At 33.9% G+C, this 22,815-nt stretch overlaps 3 protein-coding genes across 3 annotated transcripts; 1 reads left to right on the top strand and 2 right to left on the bottom strand.

The window, feature by feature from the left end:
* Window positions 1-1,474: 1,474 nt before the first annotated feature.
* LOC131598570 (uncharacterized) lies at window positions 1,475-1,960 on the bottom strand. The gene has a single exon (XM_058871156.1). It carries the CDS (start codon window positions 1,958-1,960, stop codon window positions 1,475-1,477), a length of 486 nt encoding a protein of 161 aa, XP_058727139.1.
* A 2,338-nt stretch (window positions 1,961-4,298) lies between these two features.
* LOC131596466 (embryonic abundant protein VF30.1-like) lies at window positions 4,299-5,781 on the top strand. Its single transcript, XM_058869120.1, has 3 exons — window positions 4,299-4,415; window positions 4,574-4,679; window positions 4,790-5,781. Exons 1-3 carry the CDS (start codon window positions 4,377-4,379, stop codon window positions 5,449-5,451), a joined length of 807 nt encoding a protein of 268 aa, XP_058725103.1. The 5' UTR covers window positions 4,299-4,376; the 3' UTR covers window positions 5,452-5,781.
* A 2,068-nt stretch (window positions 5,782-7,849) lies between these two features.
* On the bottom strand, window positions 7,850-9,709 carry LOC131594121 (small ribosomal subunit protein uS17-like). Its single transcript, XM_058866215.1, has 6 exons — window positions 9,593-9,709; window positions 9,466-9,506; window positions 9,276-9,376; window positions 8,384-8,528; window positions 8,199-8,288; window positions 7,850-8,091 (listed from the first exon to the last, which is right to left on the bottom strand). The coding sequence occupies exons 1-6, from the start codon at window positions 9,602-9,604 to the stop codon at window positions 8,001-8,003; spliced, it is 480 nt and encodes a 159-aa protein (XP_058722198.1). The 5' UTR covers window positions 9,605-9,709; the 3' UTR covers window positions 7,850-8,000.
* Window positions 9,710-22,815: the final 13,106 nt, after the last annotated feature.

The raw sequence follows: 22,815 nt of genomic DNA, 5'->3' as shown, positions 1-22,815 counted from the left end.
ATAAATATATGCAACATTTTTTAATGTAAAATTTGTTAAAGAGATGTTTATTAAAAAAACTATTTTAAAAAATAAGTGGAAAATTTAATTGAAAGGTAAAAAAGTTCATTAATCTATTAAAAATTATTAAAATAAATTAATAAAAAAATAGACGGACAAGCCCGCCGCCCGCCAACCTGCCACCTCGGCGGAGGAGCTTGATTTTTAGGCCCATTTTTATTTGGTGGGCTTGTCCGTCCCGCTATTTTTTTGGACAATATAAGATGGGGCGAGCGGCCCATTTTGCCACCCCTATATGAATACATTTAGTGTTGTTTTTACGATAAATTTAATTAATTTATTATTATTAAAAAATATTAATTTATTTATTTTTAAATTTTAATGAAATTAAGAATTTATTTTATGAAATTAGATAATGCTTAATAGTCATACACATTAAATACAATTAACTTTCCGTCTAATTGATCACTATTAAAAGAATATCTATTATATTTTAATTAAAAAAAATTTAAATGCAAAATTTTTATTTTCAAATGTCAAATTTTTTTCACATATCACTATTAACAAAATGCTTATTTTCTTTTAATTAACAATTTTTTTTTGAAATAAAAGATTTTATTTATTCCAAAGAACAATTACAGGCATAAGCTAATTTACCACATAAATTGAACCCTATTTACATGAGTATTTTAACTATATGGTTTCTGTATTTGGGTTTCATCCACCCTCTATAGACTATAGAATCAATGATATTCCTAGTAATAACTCGTGGATCTCTATATGCCCCCACAGTTCCAAAAATCTTATTATTCCTACACATACATATATCATAGAACACTTCAGCTATTGTAGCTTTAAGCAGTCCCATTTTCCAGCCTTTCCCCTTAGTTTTCCTCTTGATCCAATTAAATCAATTCTTATATTCTCCTTTATTTCCACCCAGCTCAGAATTGTATGCCATATACTGGTTGTTTCTTTGCAATTGAACATCAAGTGCTCGAGATCTTCTTCTTCCTCATTGCAGAGCTCACAATTGGTGTGTTGCAGCAGCCCAAAGTGCTTCAAACGAGTCTTGGTTGGCAGTCTATCTTGACATACTAGCCACATAATCACTTTGGCTCTCGGTCTAGTAAAATTGTGAGTCATCAAATGGTACCAGTCGACCCTATTATTGTCCTCGATTAGAGCTACATACACCTGCATCATACTAAATTTTATTTGAGTACTCATGATGTTCCATATATGCGAGATTCTCCTTATATCAACTTTTCTAGCCATGATGTACTTAAGGATCCAGGTGCAGTTATTGGTGTGTATCTCAGTCATAACATCACAATCTTTTAAGTAGTATGTGTGAATCCATTTGACCCACAAGTTGTCTACTTCCATGCAAATATTCCAAAGGCACTTTAATAGAGCAACATTGTTCCAGACTTTCATATTCAAAATATTCAAGCCCCCTTGCTTAATAAGTCTACAAACTTTCTTCCAAGCCACATGACTTTTTTTTGCTAGGAGTGGATTTTCCTGACCAGATGAATGACCTGCATAGAGTATCCAGCTTCTTGATGACACTATCGGGTTGGGAAAGACTAGACATCCAGTATTGAGCAGTGGCTACAACAATACTCTTAACCAGTTGAATTCCGCCAGCTATGCTAAGAAGATTAGCTGACCAGTGCCTGATCCTACTCATAATCCTATCAATCAAGGGCAAATAATGACTCACACTCAGCTTTTTGCTGGCCAAAGGAAGGCCTAAATACCTGATAGGTAGTTGGCCCTTAACATAGCCAATAATCTGCAACACCTTCAGCTTTGTGTCAGGATCCATACCTCCATAGAAAGCCTTGCACTTCTTAGGATTAACAATGAGCCCCGTAGAATCAGAGAAATTTTTTGAAAGCTGCAAGGAGCATCTCAATGGATTGGGTATCCCCTCTACTAAATAAGAGGACATCATCTGCAAAAGTAAGATGAGTTATATTCAGCTTTTCACAAAGAGCAGAGGGGAGATTGGATCTCCTTTCCTAATGCCTCTTCTAGCTTCCACAATCTCAGTATTCACCCTTCACATTAAATCTGTAGCTGACAGTAGAGGTTCCCAACATGATGCATTTAATGAATTTCCTAGGTAAGCCAATCTCATTCAGAACAGTCTCTAAAGATGACCATTATTCCATGTCATATGCTTTCTGAAGATCTATCTGCAGCATACATCTTGGGGTTCCTCCTTTTCTATTATAGCCTCGCATCAATTCAAAAGCTAACAGAATGTGGTTCTGGATCACTTGCCCTTTCAAGAGAGCAGCTTGGCTCTGATGGATGATCTCTGGCAGCACATTACCTAGTCTGTTAGTCAGGATTTTGGAGATGATTTTGTAGAATATAGTACAACCAGCAATAAGCCTAAAATCCTTCACCTAATTTTCTTGCTCATGTTTGGGAATCAAAGTAACAATTGTACTGTTGAAGACAATTATTTTTAATTGACAATTATTTTTATTTGAAACACAAAATTCTTATTCTTAAATGTCAAGAAAAAAAAATCTTACCGGTCACTATCAGTAAAATAGCTATTTTATTTTAATTAATAATTACCTTTATTTGAGGTACAAAATTATTATTTTCATATGTCAAAATTTCTCTTTTTTAGGAGACACTGTTAATAAAATACATATTTTATTTTGAATAAAAATTGTCTTTATTTGAAATGTCAAAATTTCTCATTCTCTCACGGGCCACTATCAGTAAAATACTTATTTTATTTTAATTAATAATTAACTTTATTTGATACACAAAATTCTTATTTTCAAATGTCAAAATATTTATTTTTTTTCGTTTCTCCATTTCGTGGGGCCATTTTATTTGTATGATTATTTAACACAATTGAGTTTACATTATTATTATTTATTTTATAATTAAAATTTTTATTTTAAATTTACATGTATATCTAAATAATATTTATATCGTATAAAATAAATTTACTAGTGTGGACGCACGGATATTTTGCTAGTTAAAATGAAAGTTTAAAAGTATAAGAAAAAAAGGTGAGAGGAATTTGAAATTTGAAAAGTAATTTTGTCACTTGTCAAGTTATAGTTAATTTAGAAAGAAAATAATTAATTCCTTAGATAATTATCCAATTGTTTTAATGTAGTGTAAATATTATTAACACTAATGATAATTTAGGGCATTTGATAGTATGTTTTTTTACTGGGTTAAATTTTTTTTAACTTTATAAATATTTCAAAATTTATTTTTACTCCCTATTAAAAAATGACATATTTTAGCCCCTATAAAATTTTTATGCATTCAAGTTTAGTCTATGCTATTTTCAAAAAAATTTGAAAACGGTTTAATTATCCATTAATTTTATATTTTTATTTTTTCATACATACCGTAAAATATTTATTTATCAGATTTTAAAATTTTTTAAAATGAGAAAAATTAAATATAATTTTTTAAATTTCAAAAGATAATGATAAAAGTAATGAAAATTTCGACGTCGAAATTAAATTTTGAGTATTTTTTAAAGAATTTCTTAAAACGTTAAACATGTAGACAAAATAATCATTAAAAAATACACATTGATTTAATAATAGTAACTAAAACTACGCGCATAATAATTTTGTAGAGACCAAAACATTTTCTTTTATAGGACAAAAACAAAATTTAATATTTTATTGATACGAAAAGTATATTAAACAAAATATATAGTTGATTAAAATTTCTACTACTACCAACCAACGTAGTAACTATAGTTGATAGTTGTAAAAAAACCCATACCATTATTAAAAAGTAGTAAAAAATAAGATTAAAAATTTGAGAATATCATTGTTTGAAGAAAAAATTTAAAAAAATTAAAATTAAAATTTGCTATATTTATAAAAATATCAAAATATTTAACCCTTAAAAATATATTCTTTGTAGGAATTTTTCAAAAACTTTGGATACTAAGTATAAACTTTGGATACTACATACCACTATGAATGATACCATAAACTTTGGATACTGTACATACTAATTAATGGCAACTTCATGCATGGACGCCATTTGTACAAAAAGTTTGTAAGTTTAGACAGAAACAGAAACTACACAGACTTTGCATGGAATAAGGTGATGTGCATGAAAACAAGTTATCTTTCGTATCTTTTCGAGACAATAATTAAATTTGGAGGAGACAATGCAATTGTTTTGCATGGATGCCATGTGCATAAACTTTGTTACCACTTGGAGGAATCAATAAGATCAATACGACAAGTTTTGCATGCATTTATAGGTATGTATTTACCTATAAATAATGAGGAACTTGTATCAGTTTCATACACACCCACTAAACACTTCACAGTTATCACTTCTTTATAACCAGCTTAATGGAGTTTGCACGCATCACGGTTCTGGCACTGTTTTGTGTAAGTTATCTATTTGGTTTTTGTTTGAAATCTTCTTGACACTAATATTTCAAATGTATATTTGGTTTTTGTTTGAAATCTTCAGGACCTTCTTTATAAGAAAGAATGTGGGAGAAATTTTTCAACACTAATATACAAAATGTGAATTTTTTTTACAGTTGGCTTTTGTGGAAATTGGTGCGATACCATTTGGAGAAGATTATTGGAAATATGTTTGGCCAAACACTCCTCTACCCAATACTTTTTCAGATCTTTTGATTCCTAGTTAGTAATATGAATTATTACCCTTTTAATTAAACTTATAATGCAATGTTGCCTCGTAATAAGACTATTTATCATGGTTTTTGAACTAATTAAAATGTTTCATATGGCAGATGGAAAAACTAATAACCTACCTATTAGAGCCGAAGAATTAAACCAATACTCGACACTTTTTTTTCAACATGACCTCTATCCTGGAAACAAAATCATATTGGGTAACACTCACTCAGTTGCAAAGATGGTGGGGCCATTCACTGAGCCAATACAAGGTATCACTGATTCCTTATGGCTGGAAAATAAAAATAAACAAAGTCTTGATGACTTTTGTAAGAGCCCTACTGCTAAAGGAGAACACAAACATTGTGTATCATCTCTAGATTCTATGATTGATTATGTCATTTCACATTTTGGAACAACAAAGATTAAGGCCATTTCAAGTACCTTTGATGTTAATTACGACCAATATGTGGTGGAGGAAGTCAAAAAAGTTGGTGACAATGCAGTGATGTGTCATAGATTGAATTTCGAAAAAGTTGTATTCAATTGTCACCAAGTGCGTGCAACAACGGCTTACGTGGTCTCATTGGTAGCACCCGATGGAACCAAAGCGAAGGCTTTAACTGTTTGTCATCATGATACAAGAGGTATGAATCCTGAGTTGCTTTATGAAGCTCTCAAAGTTGATCCTGGAACTTTTCCTGTTTGCCACTTCATTGGCAATAAGGCTGCTGCTTGGGTACCTAATTATTCTGTTGACCGTCGTTGTGTCATCTAGATGCTAAATGACTATGCACATCATTTCCAATTAAAATTTTCACACTTAAACCATGCTTGAGATTTGAGGATTTTTGCTCTGATGGAAACCTCAGGTTCAAACTGGATTTGTGTTAAAATAGTATAGGTACATAAGGAAAACCATGATGTGCCAGTATCAGATTTTATGTATTCTAAATAAAACATGTTAAGTAGTTAGAACTATGGTTGTATCTTTGTATGTTATGATGGTTTGGTATCGATGACCGGATCATTGACGTATGTTTGGCTAGTTTGGGCGTTGATGTATGTTTGAATTCCATAATGAAAAAAATGTATGTTTGATATTCTATATTTTAAATTAGTTCGTTTACGTTTGTGTTTTTGATAGAATATATTTATCAAAATACTAGGGAAATTTTCAATTTGATATATTAAGAAACTCCATCCCCAAATTGTTTCCATCCACAACCCTAATTTATCACGCATTCAAAGAGACTAATCACCATTAACATGCAACTTCATTTCTAAATAGAACACTCTGTGCATTAAATGCAAGGACTTTGATTTCGCACAAAATGGTGAATTAAATGCAAGTGGTGGTTCTTCGAGTTAAAAATGGTGGCTAAGCAAAAATATGGAAATTATATGGTCTATAAAGGGGTTGAATAGACCTTAAAAATTGACCGATTTAAAATAATCAATGTTTCAAGGATATATTCCCCTCCACTTGTGTTGGTGACGAATATGGTCCTTCCAATTAGAAGCTAATTTATTTCAACATTTTTTTTTTTTTACGTTGCCTTATTATTAGCATTCATCTTTGTTGTACTCCTTTATCAAGGGTGGAAGGTTCTCCACTTTAGCTCCTATGTCTCAACGAAGATCACCATCTCTGTTTCATAGTTGATCCTTGATCCAGAAAGGTGTTTACCTCGTGGAAGGGTGGAGAGGTTGTCTTATACCCACATATGACTTGAAAGAGCTCTTCGACTAGAAAGAGCTCTTTAGTAATATTATGTTTGTGAACTATTTTAAAGATCTTGAAACTATTCTGCTCTAGTCTGACGGTTGAGGAATAGTTTCAAGCGTGTTAACATCTAAGTTAGTGATTGGCATAAATAAGATGGTTTTGAATCTGTAGAACCTTCTTTTATGAACATTTTTCTCCAAGGATAATTGTTTACCGAACATAGCCTCCCCACCTCATTAGTAATTTAAGGATAGATAAATAGAGAAAAATCAAATTCCACCTTGACAGAGATATAATTAGACCAAGTGTTTATGTTTATTCGATTTGTATTGGACTTGTTGCGTAATTTGTTTGTATCGACAAGAACAGTAAATGTGATTTAATTAATTATATACATTTATCACAATCCAATAATTAATAAGCATATTTACCTTTTTATTAAGCTTTAATATCTCTAATTGTGCCAAGGACTTGATAAAACTAAGTTATCATGAAGTGGGAAAATTTGAAACGGACAAAAATGGGTAAAATATAAGGAGTAGACCAAAAATCAGAACAATAGTTGTTTGTAACTTGATTAGTAAAATTTTAGAATTCAAAGAAGAGATAGAAAGGAAATGTGACCGGAAGCTCACCTCATCACCATCAACCAATCCTTCTTTGCACCTTAAACCTTGAGTATCTAGGAAGAAAAATGTTGAAATTGTGTTCTTTTTAGAATATTAAAACCATGTAGTCGAAATCTCAGCTTTATTATCTCAGAATATATCTTGAATAAAACATTATGATCTCAGCATGTATCTTATAGATGATGCGGTGCCGAATTGCATCCCATGCCATATATCAAATCCACGCCTATACCAAACCGATCTCCTTAACTATCAATCATTCCCCTTCATTCAGAAGCATCCATAAACAAATAGAATAAAAATTGTTGATGAAGCTTTCATTCTACCGAATAACTCTAATACAACAATCAAGAGTTACCTCACTAAGTCGAGGTGGGATCGGCTACATGGATCTACTTACACGGTGGGATCGGCTACATGGATCTACTTACACCTTGATGTTCTATCCAAGACCATCTTTCTATCAAAATTGTTGACCTTGATATCTTTCTTAATTCCTCTTATGGTCTATCTAGGTCATCCTCTCACCCTAATTATGTGACTTCCTACCAGAATATGACTTCTTACCAGAATATACAAGTCTTCTCTCTGCATGCTCAAATCATTCGAGTCTTTTTTCGACCATCTTCTCAACTATAGGAGCTACCCCAGCGGTAGAAAATAACTCTAATAAAAACAAAAAAAAATAATATTCCTATATAACTGAATTCTTGAACCATGGAATCAGCAAGAAAAAGAGACATTTCAATAATATATAGATGAGTAATCAAGCACTACCATTATGCCCAAAAAGAAGTGCAACTACTCAAGCTATAATATGTATTTCAAAAATCTTTAACATTAGCTACTCAAATCAATGCAAAACAATTAAACATATCCAAATTTTGATAGGATCATAACAATGTCATGACCTTAAAATACTTAAAACTAAGGTACAATTGACATCAATCCTCACTGATAATTTCAAACTCATATTCCTGTAAAAGCCTTCTTTGCAAGATTAGAAGATCCAGCTGGGATAACTTTCAATACATTGAACCTGACTGTTTTTGAAAGTGGCCTGTAAACATGGTAGTAGTAAATGTAAATAGGGGGCTTAAACACACTACAAATAACTTGTTGCTTCAATAATCTAAAAAAAAAACTGTTTTTCAACGAAGATCTAACCTGCATTGGCCAATAATAACATGATCTCCTTCCTTCACTCGGAAACAAGGTGAAACGTGTGCAGGGATATTAGAATGACGCTTCTCGTATCTAGTAAGAACAAATAACCAGAACAAATAGTTACACACTTATAGCACACAGATAAATCAAAACAGCTCACACTAGTAAGAAAGGGTCATGAATACCTCTGATACTTCTTGATGAAATGAAGATAATTTCTCCTAACAATGATGGTCCTATTCATCTTGGCACTATGACAGGTACCAGCTATGATACGACCACGGATTGAAACATTGCCAGTGAATGGGCACTTCTTGTCAATATAAGTTCCTGCATCAAAAACATTAGAAAAAGGCCTTCAATACAAACACAACTGATCTTATATACAAATAATAATAAGATAAAAGCGATGATGTGACTCAATAAAACATAAGTACATTAGATACTTAGTTCATGCTTCATAAGAAAGTGTTCAAACTTAAAAATTGAGATAAAAAAAAAAAGGCTCTTCACCTAATTGCGCACCGCAGATTGGCTTTTAAAGGAAACAATTAAAACTAACATACTTAGTTGACTAGACAATTATCCCAAACTAGTGTTGTCCATGGCAGATAGCTAAAATCCCACCATGGCAGAAATCTGCAATATACATTAACAATTGCGGCGAGCCCAAAAACTGTCATGTATGTCTGCTATACATAGTACTGCCATGGATATTTGATAACACTGTTCATAAGACATGAATGATACACATTCTAACAACAATTTCTTATATACAAATCTCTTGATGTCTATACACAGCCCAATCTATCTATCTATGATTCTTAGAACACGGTGAGGATTACATTAATCACTACATTCTATAACTAAAATAATAACATTAGCATAACATTGTTCATAGACATACCGATCTATCTAACTATGGTTCTAACAACAAAATGCCAACTACATAAAGAGTTAAAACATTGATCCTCATTTCAGGATACACTCAATTTTATCAGAGTAAACAATCACTAACAGAACACTAACCTGAATATCAAAAATCACAGATAATTCTTAAATTCAGAATAAACAAACCTTCAATGGCATCTCTGGGAGTCTTAAATCCAAGTCCAACAGATTTCCAGAACCGATTCCCACCCTTACCAGGCCTCTTCCCCTTCCCAGATACCTTCGAGCTTCATAAAAAAAAAATTACAGATTCACAGCACTGAAATTGAAACAATAACAACATTCATATTTAAAAATGAAAGTTTGTCAGTATTACCATAGAAACACTTTGGGTTGCTTCAAATAAGCCTTCTCAGTCTGCAAATTCAAAATCAGAAATCAATTAGAAAATCGGAGATTTTTCACAGGCACAAAGAAGGAGAGTTGATTTGAAGGTGACTCACTTGCTCCGCCATGGCTGGTTGATGAGGGTTTGATTCACACCGGGAAGTTTGAAGCGGCCGCACTGGGTAACCCTAACCAGAAATAACGATGATTCTTTTATAACGAACAACAAATTTTATTGAGTTTTTTTTTTCTCTTCATTATTTGGGCTTTACAATATTGGATAAGTCACACAACTTGAATTAGGTATCTTTTTCCACCTCATCTTTTCTGATACACCCCCTGACTTTTAACTAAAGCAAATCAAATCAAATATACCATATATATATATATATATATATATATATATATATATATATATATATATATATATATATATATATATATATATATATATATATATATATATATATATATATATATATATATATATATATATATATATAACTTACTCCACATCTTGACCATTAATTATTTTCAATCTAATGGTTAAAAATAATAAGAAATATTTTTCTCTCTCCACATTTAATTACTTATTATTTGTAACCATTAGATTGAAAATAATAAATGGTCAAGATGTCGAGTAAGTTATAATAACTTACTCTTGGAGTAAATATAACCATCCTCTCTCTCTCTCTCTCTCTCTCTCTCTCTCTCTCTCTCTCTCTCTCTCTCTCTCTCTCTCTCTCTCTCTCTCTCTCTCTCTCTATATATATATATATATATATATATATATATATATATATATATATATATATATATATATATATATATATATATATATATATATATATATATATATATATATATATATATATATATATATATAAATAAAATCCTCAAGGCCTAAAGCGAAATGCTAAGAAAATGAATATGAGAAATAGGTGTTTCTTCATAATTACCTTAGGCAGAGAACTACGCCCCTAGAGGTATTATTCGTTGTCCAAATCAATCAGGCGATTGTTTGCACTATATGTCACACTCCTCGCAGACGGTTTTAACAACTCTCACTAAATAAGAGAGAAAGTGTTAATCTTGCAGGTTAGCCCCCTTTCCACTGTATTAGAAGCTCAAGTTCACTGCAACAAGCATTATTATGTTATTTCACTAATCATTTATAGTTCTAACCTGAATAGTAGACCTGTATGTGAGAATTGACTTCTGATTCCCACGAAATTTTGCTTTCATATTTCTTTCAATCCAAAATTTACAATCTTCTTTCTAAAGGTCCAAATTTCCATCTTGATCTTCCTCCTTGATGCTTCAACATATTCCTTAGCCAAAGACATACTCATATTCATCAAGCATTATAGCATCCAAATCTACCTGATCTTTCGTTCAATTGCAAGTTGCATCTGCAACCGCTGATGAGTGTTAGGCCTTCTCCTCCCCCTCGTGTAGGAAGCAATTTAGTTGTGGTGGCTTCTCATTTTAACCCAACGCAACAAGATCCTGCTCCACCGAGAGGTAGCCAATGAGCATTTCAAGCTTTCCAGTACTTCATATATGCACAAAAAATTCACTAAGGAGAATCATCAAATCAACCTCATCCACCGCCAGTTATACTTAGGCAAGAAATGTTATTTTATCTTTAATTGTTTCATTCTAATATTGGAAAATAGGGTTTCATCGAGCTGTTGAATAACATTTATATGTTGGTGCACCAATAGAATTCACGATTCTTAACATATAGGTTATTCATAATTGAATAGAGTCTGTAACATGTGACACCAAAGAATAACACTCTAAAATAACGGCATCTCAATCAATCAAGTAGATGTACCTGATGCCATCTCCACTAAGGAAACATCACCACGGGGAGAAACCTCAAGGTCTCCAACCTCAGCGGCGCATCAAAGACACAAAAATCGTCCACCTAACCTTGAAGGGATGGGCGATAGCCACACTCCCCATCCCTCACTTAAGGTTTGTCGTCCTCATCATTCATTAGTGTTGCATCCTTAAACGAGGGAAAAGTACAATGAAGAGTTTTAGATCCAAAGCAGAAAAAGAACCTAATGTTTGCTTGTATCCCCGATATCAGGATTCTAAGGTCTGCATAGAAGCCTCCAAAGCAATATATTTATAGTTAAATCGTGGATCCACATAAGCATGTTGAGCCTATGGATAACTAAATGGGCTACTACCATACTCAATGAGCCATAAAGTGCAAGATCTTCGCACTAACCCTAACGGAAGCCACGATTGACTCATAAAAGGATCTATGTGGTGCCTTCAACGACTGGTTTACCGCCCTAAAGCAGCAACCCACGAGCATGATCGTACTTAGTGAGGTCACTTAGCGAAAGAAGGAAACCCTATATAAAAACATAAATTGTTTCACAAAAGTAGCAGTTGCAATGGGAGGCATAAAAGATGGATTAAAGTGTTGGATGTTTAAGAAAGGATAGAGTTAAAACTATATATTCCGCAAAAAGTTAGTGCTCAAAGAAGCTTGTAGCCTAAGTGGTTGACTGAATAGACCACAACCCTATATAAACTATGCAGATTATATTTTGGCCAAAAAGGGAGCGAGAGACCGGGGAGCAGGGGACATTGGTCACAATTAGGTCAAAAAATAGATAGTGCCCGACTTAAAGGAGAATGGGAACTCAGACCATGGTTAGTGTTTAAAGCCTACATTTCCCTGAACACTTAGAAAGCGGGGGACCTAGAGAAAGATATATATATATATATATATATATATATATATATATATATATATATATATATATATATATAGAGAGAGAGAGAGAGGGAGAGAGAATTTTTAAAGAATTTGCCAACACATAGACATCATCAATTTTCCAAATTAATTAGACAGTTGTCCAGACTATGTAACGTAATCCTTGAATACGATTTTAAGTGCTCCCATTATATAATAGAGAAAACACATCATTCTTAGGTATTCAGATTCAATCCCACTTTCACCTTACTTCTCATTCTTTCATTGGATTATGTGTTCGAGTGTTAACCTTATAGGTCAACTATCTTTCTTAGGGATGTCAACGGGGCATCAAATGCAGGAAGGATGCTTCTCGGCTTCCCGCCCTACTTGTAACACCCGAGGCCGAAGAAGACGAGGAGTGATTGCATCGCATGTAACACCTGTGGCTGAAGGGGGCAATAGTGGTCGCCACATTGGAATGAGAGGGATCCTAAGGTTGTGCATGGAAGGGGTTGCATGGTTGAAGGAATGCATATAAGGATTGATAGGTACTACCTATATCAACAAGATGCATCTTCTTTTCAGTAGTCCGTTCCATAAATTTTCAACAGTTAAGCGTGCTTGACTTGGAGCAATTTTGGAATGGGTGGCCTTCTGGGAAGTTTCTCAGAAAGAGTGTGAGTGAGGATAAATCATGCTGAAAAGACTCGTGTTGGTTTGTGGGGTAATCGATAATCCTGAAAGCAATATGGGGCGTTACAAATAGTATCAGAGCCATACCTCTCCTAGTACGATGTGGTTCGAGGACGAACCATGCAGAAGCTGGTGGGCATGTAACACCTGAGGGCGAAGGGGGCAATGGTGGTTGCCGCATCGGAATCAGAGGGATCTTGAGGCTATGCATGGAAGCGACTGCATAGTTAAAGGAATGCATATAAGGATTGATAGGTAATACCTATATCAACAAGATGCATCTTCTTTTCAGTAGTCTGTTCCATAAGAATTCCACAATTAAGTGTGTTTGACTTGGGAAATTTTGGAATGGGTGGCCTTCTAGGAAGTTTCTCCGAAAGCGTATGAGGGAGGAAAAATCATGCTGAAAAACCCGTGTTAGTTTGTGAGGTCAGTCGATAATCCTGAAAACAATCTGGGGCGTTACAAATGGTATCAGAGCCAGACCTCTCCTAGTACAATGTGGTTCGAGGATGAACCATGCGAAAGCTGGTGAGCATGTAACACCCGAGGCCGAAGAAGGTAAGGAGTGGTTGCACCGTATGTAAGACCTGAGGGCTGGGGCAAGGGTGGTCGCCACATCAGATTGAAAGGGATCCTAAGGATATGCATGGAAGGGACTGCATAGTTGAAGGAATGCATATAAGGATTGATAGGTACTACCTATACCAACAAGATACATCTTCTTTTCGGTAGTCTGTTCCATAAGAATTCCGCAGTTAGGCGTGTTTGACTTGGAGCAATTTTTGGATGGGTAACCTTTTGAGAAATTTCTCAGAAAGCGTGTGAGTGAGGACAAATCATGCTGAAAAGACCCGTGTTAGTTAATGGAGTCAATCGATAATCTTGAAAGCAATCTGGGGCGTTACACTACTCTCCAATTTTCCCTGTATCCGATCCCCGCCACTAAGAAATGTTTTTTCCTATCCCATTCCCACATATCCTCACGATACACATAGAGATCCATGAACATCGAATCTTGAAAAAATCTATAATTTTCGATTAAAACTATGACCCTAACATTTCATTATTTTTTCCTTTTTAAAAAAATACATATATTTTGCATCTTTCATTTTTTTTAAAAAAAAAACGCATATTGCATCAGTAACAAAAAAAATTGCAAAAGCACTTGCAATTACTAATATTTTTTTGTCAAAAAAAAACATACAACATAACTTATTGCTACCATGCGTAATCATACAAAATCTCATAACCAATATATCCCATAATGTATATAAAAAGTAACAAACTAGAATTGTCAAATATTCAACAAAAAGAACTGCTGATAAGTATTCCATAATGCATAGCAAAATAGAATTGGATGATAATCTAAAATATCAAAGCAGTTATCCATCAACACTATACAAATAAAGTTACTTTGGATAAATTTAATATAAATAAACGAAAAAATATTAAACAATTATCCAAGAAAATTATGATATCATCTCCATCTTTCTGACTTTTCTTATGAGGTATTCATCATCATTCCATAATTTTGCTTCACTTTCTTTGTCCTACAAATATTAAACACATAACCATATCTTCAAACACAAAAATTATTCTAAAACTAGATATTAGCCGACAATAATATTTACATTATATCATCATCATCCATATCCTCACCAACACATTTGAATGAAGTAAATGTCTTTGAATAGTCTAAACCTATTAAATAAAATAACTAAAGTACATTAAAAAGTAATTATCTATAATCTATAATTATATATAAAGAAGATACATGTTTTTTGGCTGACCTATTTTTTATTCCCAAAATACCCTTTATCTTCTTTTCTAATAAATAACAAAAATACAATTAAAAATTGATAACTTATCCATGGCAAGCATTTGAATTTAATAACTTACATATTTCAAAACACAAGTATCAGTTACTTTCTTAAGAATCAATCTAACTGCTTTCCATCTACTTCTCTCATTTATTTATTCTCAAACTCCTCTCACAAAAACTCTAACACACAACCATACTCTTGCTGCCCAAAAAGAAAAACCATTCATTTAGTTTGGCTATTTTTACTCATAATTACCACTCATTCTATTCAAAACATTCATACATTAAAAAGTAATCGTAAGATTCTCTCTAATTTGTATACTCTTTCTTAACCAAATGCAAGAAATGAAGTTACTATATATGAGTTAAGAAAATACATGCATTGAGATCAAAGAAACAAACAAAGAAGAACGAATTTTAAGTATGTATATATTTTTGAATCATGCATATTTTTTTGAATAACTTAGAATTTTTCAATGAACATAATTTCTTGCGTATATGTGAGGGAACTAAAATATAAATTTTGATATATTTAATATTGATATTAATGTGTATAACTTAGAATGAGTATAACAGATATTTTACTCTCATTATTCTATTTTTATTTCATAGGATAAGAATTAAATAAAAATATTTTTATTGGACACGGAATCAACATGTAATTAATGTGAGTCTATGTACACTTTTACCATTTGAATTAAAGCCTCCATTGTCATTATTCACTTTCACCGTACCACTACAGGATGATTGATTGCCATGGGTTACCGTCGGTGGAGCCACCTTCTTCGGTCGTCCCCTCCCTTTGTCGCTCATGGTCGAGAGCTCCACTGGGGAAAGAAGCGGCGGTCACGCCCCAGAAACTCTGGGTGGATGTTATTAGTGGAAATAGAAATCCTTCCAACGGTATGCAAATTGAGTTTGTAGCACCGCAGCTCGTCAATGGTGAAATTGAGGTAGCTATTGAGGAAGAGGATATCATGAGCGAACTGAGGTATTGAGAATCTGCACTTATCATGTATGTGATAGGAAGTGATTTGAGTATGAACACAGTCAAGCAGTATATGATAAAGAATTAGAATTTTGTAAAGATGCCTGATATGTTTTACAATGATGAGGGTTATTTTATCCTAAGATTTCATTCAGTTGATGACAAGGATCTGGTGCTTATGAAGGGACCCTATACTATTCGTAATATGGCGATGCTACTGAGGGACTGGAAATCGGATTTCAACTTGCAGAGAGATATGTTGCGTATAATTCCTATATGGGTGAAACTCCCTCACTTGCCTCTCTATTTGTGGGGAAAGCGTAGCTTGAGCAAGATAGGAAGTGCTCTGGGAACTCCTATAGTCACTGATGAATGCACAACAAATAGGCTGAGGGTTTCTTATGCTCGCATACTTGTGGAAATCGACATTACTCAAACTCCAGCCACAGAGATAACTATTAGAGATACTGAGGGGAACAAAATGAAGCAGCCAGTTGAGTATGAATGGAAGCCCAAGTTCTGTAAAAGATGTCAAAAGGTAGGCCATAACTGTGATGATAAACCAAAACAGGTTACAAAACAATGGAAACCCAAGGAAGCTAAACTGGAGGAGCGAAAGGACACTGGGGTGGAGAATAAAGAGGACACAGCTACTGTTGAAGAACCCAGTTGGACAACAGTTGAAAGAAGTAGAAGAGGAAAAGAGATAATTAAAGAAAGTACATCTGAAAATCTCCTGAGCCAGAATGTTTTTGAATCACTTAGTCTGTTGAATGACGCTTTGGTGATCAATGACAACACATGATGCTATCTTGGAATATCAGGGGGCTTAATAAAGCAGGCAAGATATTAGGGGTAAGCTCATGCCTCTCAAATCTTAGGCCTGAAATTGTCATTTTGCTTGAAACTAGGGTAAATAAGAATAAAGCTAATGTAGTGAGTAATAAATTACAATTTAAGGGTGTGTTCTTAGACAACTATGACAAGCATGAGAATGGTCGTATTTGGTTAATGTGGGAAGATACTAAATATGACATTAGACATGAGAGAAGTACCAGCTAGCTCATTCATTGTGGGGTGTATGATAATTCTGGAGGATTTTTATATTGGCTTACAGCAATATATGCAAAGAATCAACCAGATCAAAGAAGGATATTATGGAAGGATATAGAGCAGATTCACCAACATCAACAAGGGCCTTGGGTTTTATTGGGTGATTTTAATAATGTTCTTCGAGCAAAAGACATAATTGGTGGTAGAACTGTGACTGAGGCAGAGTATATTGATCTGGAAAATATGATGGAGAATGTTGGGCTGGCAGGGATGGATAGTATAGGTGACTATTACACATGGTCAAATAAGCAAGTTGACAATACTATCTACTCTAGGATTGATAGGGTCCTAGGGAACATAGATTGGCTGACTAAATATGTGGATATAGTCCTGACAGTGAGGCCCCCAAGTGTATTTGTCCATGGTATCTTACACCTTAAGAGTCTGACTCCTAACATACAACCACAAAGGCAATTCAAGTTTAGGAACTCCACTACTAAGCTGGAAAATTATCTTGCTACTGTGGCTCAAAACTGGAATCTATCGTGTACAGGATCTTCTATGTAGGTTCTGTGGTTGAAATTGAACAGGCTAATCCCTGTTTTAAAGAGATTGAATAGGCCTTTACAGGATATCCAAAGGAAAATAGAGGAGGCTAGACAATAACTAAAGGATACTCAGCTCAAGCTTGTTGATGATAGAATGAACCCTTGTATTATAGAACAAGCTAAGCATTGGACAGATCAATTGTTAAAATGGAGGGACATCGAGAACATGGATCTTAGACAAAAAGCTAAGTTGGATTGGCTTAGGCTTAGTGATGGGAACAATGCTTATTTTCATGCCTCCATCAAGACCAGGAAAAAACAAAATCACATTGGGACTCTCATCAAAGAAGATGGTACTATCCTTAACTCTCATGCTGATATTGAACTAGAGGTCCTTAGTTTCTATGGGTCACTGCAGGGTACTACTGAAGAGAATTTGGAAGGTATCAACTTAGCAGCCATGAGAAATGGGAGACAGTTGAATTCTGACCAAAGGGATTTCCTTCTAAAGACTGTTACAACAAAGGAAATTGAGGATGCTCTTAAAGGTATAAGAGATAATAAAACCCCTGGCGTGGACGGGTAAGTGCGTTCAAAAAATTCTAAGTCAGCTTGGAGCATAGTGGGAGAGAATGTGTGTGTTGCTGTGAAGGATTTTTTCATCAAAGGTAAACTGCACAGAGGGTTTAATTGCACAATTGTGGCACTTATTCCTAAGAAAAATGGGGAAAATATGATTAAGGAATTCAGACCTACATCTTGCTGCACAACAGTCTACAAGATCATCTCTAGGATCTTAACTACAAGATTAGGGATGGTGTTAAAGTCCTTAGTTGATATTAATCAAGCTGCTTTTGTTAAAGGGCATCATATTCATGATCATGTGTTGTTGGTCTATGAATTGATGAGAGGGTATGATAAGAAGAATGCAGCTCCCAAGTGTATGATGCAAATAGACCTCCAAAAAGCCTATGATATGGTGGATTGGAGAGCTCTTGAGTATATCCTTAGGGAATTTGGTTTTCCAAGCAAGTTTATTGAGTGGATTATGTTGACTATCAGTATTGTTAATTATAGATTCAACATAAATGGTGCTTACACTAAGATAATGGAAGCCAAGAGAGGAATAAGACAAGGAGATCCCATCTCCCCATTACTCTTTGTTCTTGTCATGGAATACCTATCCAGAATTCTGCACCAGTTAAAAAATGTCCCTGATTTTAACTACCATGCTAGATGTGATAAACTTAACATCACCAATTTGTCTTTTACAGATGACCCACTGCTTTTTACTAGAGGAGATCCTGGCTCAGTTGATTTAATGCTTAAGCAGTTTGAACAATTCTCTAAGTCCACTGGCCTCAAAATGAATTCAAAGAAATGTTTTGTTTACTTTGGTGCTATTGATGACGAGGCCAAAAAGCAAATTAAGGATAGGACTGGTTTCATGGAAGGTGCCCTCCCCTTCAAATATCTTGGCTTTCCTCTTACAAGCAAAAGACTAGCTGTTAAACATTACTTGCCTCTGATAGATAAGATAATGCAGAGAGTTAACCATTGGAGTGCAAAGATGCTCATTTATGCAGGAGGACTTCAACTTATTCAAAGTGTGGTCTTTGCCGTGGTGAATTATTGGATGACTTGCTTGCCATTTCCTAAGGCTGTTCTTCACAAAATTGATGGTATTTGTAGGAGTTTTTTTATGGACAGGTGCTAACTCTACATCGAGGAAATCTCCTATCTCTTGGAAGAGGGTCTGCACACCAAAAATCTATGGGGGATTGAACATTGTGGATCTGGAAATTTGGAACAAAGTCTGTTTGCTAAAGCTCTTATGGAATTTAAGTAATAAAACAGATAATCTTTGGATTAAGTGGATCCATGTTTATTATTTGAAAGGTGACAATGTGATGCAGGCAGAGAGCAAAGCTAGGTTCTCTTGGGTCATGAATCAAATGATTAACCTGAAAGACCTTTATAATCAGGTGCAGCAGATTATGATGGACAGATTCAAGATGAAAGAGGCATACAAACTTCTGCAGAGGCATAATAGTAGAGTTAGATGGAAGAGCATAATCTACCACAACACTACTAGACCACGAGCCATGTTCATTTTCTGGCTTGCATGTAATGGTAGGTTGGCTACCAAGGACAGACTTAAAAAATTTGGTATGGTGGCTGATGATAACTTTTGCTTCTGTAATAAGCAAGAGATTATACATCATTTGCTTTTTGATTGTTACAGGATTAAGAACATATGGAAAGAGGTATTGGGCTGGCTGAAAATCCAGCATGATCCAAAGCCTTGGGATGGAGAACTTGAGTGGCTTATTCAAAGGTGCAAAGGAAAGAATTGGAGAGCTAGAATCATTATGTGTGCAGCTGCTGAAACAATTTATTCTGTTTGGAAGCTTCGTAATGATACAATATATGGAAACACTGTGAATAATAATAGGATTGAGAGGGACATCATAGATATTATAATTTACAGGTGTTGGGCGTACTTAAAGCTCAGGCCTCACATAGCTTCTTTAATGGTATAAGGTTGTGCTAGATCCTGTTTTTGGTTGTAATTAGGTGTTTTGATGTTTGGGGGCTGGATCGATTGAGATCGCCTTGTACTTTTCTGGTTTTTTGAATTAACCAAATCATATTTCATTGGTTCAAAAAAAAATGTGAGTCTATGTGCGTGTGTGTGTGAGAGAGAGATGAATACAATAAAAAGAGCGGCCAAGCGGGCACGAGAATGCATGTTTGAACGCTAGTGATTATAACAATGATAAATAGAGATGAATTCAATATTAAATATTTTACCTTGTATTTCTTTTTTGGAGCCAATTTTGGGTGAGGGGCGGATCTTTGTGTTACATAGAGGGGGCTCTTGCCCCCCACAAGATAAAAAAAATATTATTTTAATAAACCGATAAAAATTGCTCCCCAGTAATATTATATTTATATATTGATTACTCTAGTAAAAACTCACAACGTTTTTAATATCCTAACATCTCCTTCACTAATTTTATATGGAAGTTTTTATTTTTCATATTAAACTAACTTTGTGTCTTTTATAATAATATTGAAAGCTATCAAAACTAAAATTATCATGTATTTTTATTGAAATTATATTTTTTATTCATTTATTAAATTAACTTTAAATTTTAATTTATAATAAATATATATTTTTATTGAAGTTATGTTGAAAGACAATATGATATTTTTTATATTGTTTAAAGAAAAAAAATACATATTAATATTTAAATTTTTTTAATCATTAAACTATGTATTATGCAAAAGCTTATAATATTTTTTATTTTGAAAAATATTATAAATATTTTTTTTTTTAATTTGTTGTCCCCACAAAAAAGAAATTATGGATCTGCCACTATTTAGTGTATATTAAAGTTTATATAGTGTCTTTCTTCAATCTACTATGTTGTGGAGTTATAACACAACACTAGTACCAACTACCAAGAGCACCTCCAGCGGGAGGTTTTTCAAAGGTTCCACAAAGAACGAACTCAACTTTTTAAATTTTAGCCATTGGAGTTGTCCAACTGGTACTACCGTATCATACTGAAACAACGTTTCATGGATTAAAGTTGGAGAATATAATATTTTTTTTTTTAATTTTGATATAAAGTTCTGATGAAGTTTATCATTGGAGTAAAAAATTTAAGAGTCATTTTAAAATGACATAGTACAATGAAACCCATTGAGAACCATTACAAGAAGATCACCAATGGAGATACTCTAAAGGTAAACTTTAAAGCAACTCTATAGATATGGACTGCTAAAAAGTATCTTGTAATATTTTGCAAACTTGGATCAAAAGGTTAAAAAGTCTCTTGCAAAAGGTTAAAATAGTAAAAATATATTCTCTCAATTAATTCACCTTAGACCATCTCTGCTAGGGGTGGCAAAACGGGCCGTGGCCCGCCGGGCCGCTCGCGCACCCGCCAAAAAATGGCGGGTTGGGTTGGAAATTTAGGCCCGCCGCTCGCCAAAGCCCGTCCCGCCAAAACCCGCCGCCCGCCATGCCCGCCCCGCCAATGCCCGCCGCCCGCAAAAGCCCGCCCCTCCTCCAAAATTCCCTCTTTTTTAGTTAATTCTAGTAATTTCAATTCTTAATGGTTTATTTTATATATTTATTTATAAATATATGTAATATTATTTTAAGTAAAATTTGTTAAAAAGTTGCTTTTATAAAAAATTGTTTTAAAAAATAAGTGAAAATTTAATTAAAAGGTAAAAAAAACTTATTAATCTATTAAAAAAATGAAAAAAATAATAAATTAAAATAGGCGGGCAAGCCCGCCGCCCGCCAACCCGCCATCATGGCGGGGCGGGCATGATTTTTATGCCCATTTCACTTGGCGGGCATGCCCGCCCCGCTCGTTTTTTGGCGGGCTTAAGGCGGGACGGGCGGCGGGCGGGGCGGGCGGCCCGTTTTGCCACCCCTAATCTCTGCACCCATTTTTGAGTTCTGTATGGGTCCCACCAGCCATATCATCTCAAAATAATTTATTTAATTTTTATTTTATTGGTGTAATTCTAATGGGTCCCACAACTTTACCTTATAAATTAATTTGATTGGGTACCACAATTTTTTACTACTTACATTGCAATGCAACTGTACTATGACATGACAAATTGTTTCAAAATTTAATTATTATATTGATGTTCAGCTGGAGAACTCAAAGGAAAATACTAGGGCTGGACAGTGGTCGGTTTGGGTTGGTTTCGGGCCTAAATCTTAGATCCAGCTTAAACCACGGTTCCAATCTCAAGGTCCGATTTCGACCAGTAAAAATTCGGTTTTCATCGGTTTCGGTTAGGCCGATTTTGCGGTTGAATCAGGTGGATATCATCGGTTTAATATTTATTAGGCCAAACCAATAAAACTCAATTATTCATAGTTATAAACAGATACAAAATTAAAGTTCATAAATTCTATGATAATGAATTGATTAGAATCATCTAGTATAACAAAATTAAAATTAATCATGTACTCACTATTAAAAATAAAATAGTCAAATTAGAGCTGGTGTTGGTGACTTCAAGTAGTTGTTGGTGACATTTTCAATTTTGAATGCTGACTGACTTTGCTTTATACTTGTAGCTGCTTTTACAAGGAATTAGGAAGAGAAAAAAGTTTATAATCTGAGATTAAAGATGAAATGGTATCTAAAAATAATAAATAAAGTAAAAAAAATCAGAACATTATGAAAATAGTTTAAAAAATATATAGTTAAGACTTTAACTTATTTTACTCCTATTGTTATAGTCATCTACAATATAAGAAAATAACATGTTCTGCCAAATACCATTTTACCCCTCTACTCCTAAAATTGGCCACGTGGATGACTTTTGCTTTAAGCTCTCATTTTGTTCATTTGTTTATTCTTCCTTTAGTTGCTTTTTAATATAATCTCAAATTAATATATCACCTAATATTCTAACCTTCTCATTTATGGCTTATGTTTCTCTCTCTTTATTATCCTCTCTTC

Source organism: Vicia villosa, linkage group LG4 (genome assembly GCF_029867415.1).
Source record: "Vicia villosa cultivar HV-30 ecotype Madison, WI linkage group LG4, Vvil1.0, whole genome shotgun sequence".
Classification (NCBI taxonomy): Eukaryota; Viridiplantae; Streptophyta; class Magnoliopsida; order Fabales; family Fabaceae; genus Vicia; species Vicia villosa.
The sequence above is the reverse complement of the archived record's forward strand: the minus strand, read 5'-3'. Positions and strand labels throughout refer to the sequence as shown.

What these genes read in the sequence shown, in the direction of transcription:
- LOC131598570 (XM_058871156.1), bottom strand. Translation starts at nt 1,960, where the DNA reads ATGTCCTCTTATTTAGTAGAGGGGATACCCAATCCATTGAGATGCTCC.
- LOC131596466 (XM_058869120.1), top strand. Translation starts at nt 4,377, where the DNA reads ATGGAGTTTGCACGCATCACGGTTCTGGCACTGTTTTGT. An exon ending in CGGTTCTGGCACTGTTTTGT is followed by an intron (nt 4,416 to 4,573) that starts GTAAGTTATCTA and finishes TTTTTTTTACAG; the next exon opens with TTGGCTTTTGTGGAAATTGG. An exon ending in TTCAGATCTTTTGATTCCTA is followed by an intron (nt 4,680 to 4,789) that starts GTTAGTAATATG and finishes TTCATATGGCAG; the next exon opens with ATGGAAAAACTAATAACCTA.
- LOC131594121 (XM_058866215.1), bottom strand. An exon ending in CAACCCAAAGTGTTTCTATG is followed by an intron (nt 9,377 to 9,465) that starts GTAATACTGACA and finishes TTTTTTATGAAG; the next exon opens with CTCGAAGGTATCTGGGAAGG. An exon ending in GTTATTATTGGCCAATGCAG is followed by an intron (nt 8,092 to 8,198) that starts GTTAGATCTTCG and finishes CCATGTTTACAG; the next exon opens with GCCACTTTCAAAAACAGTCA.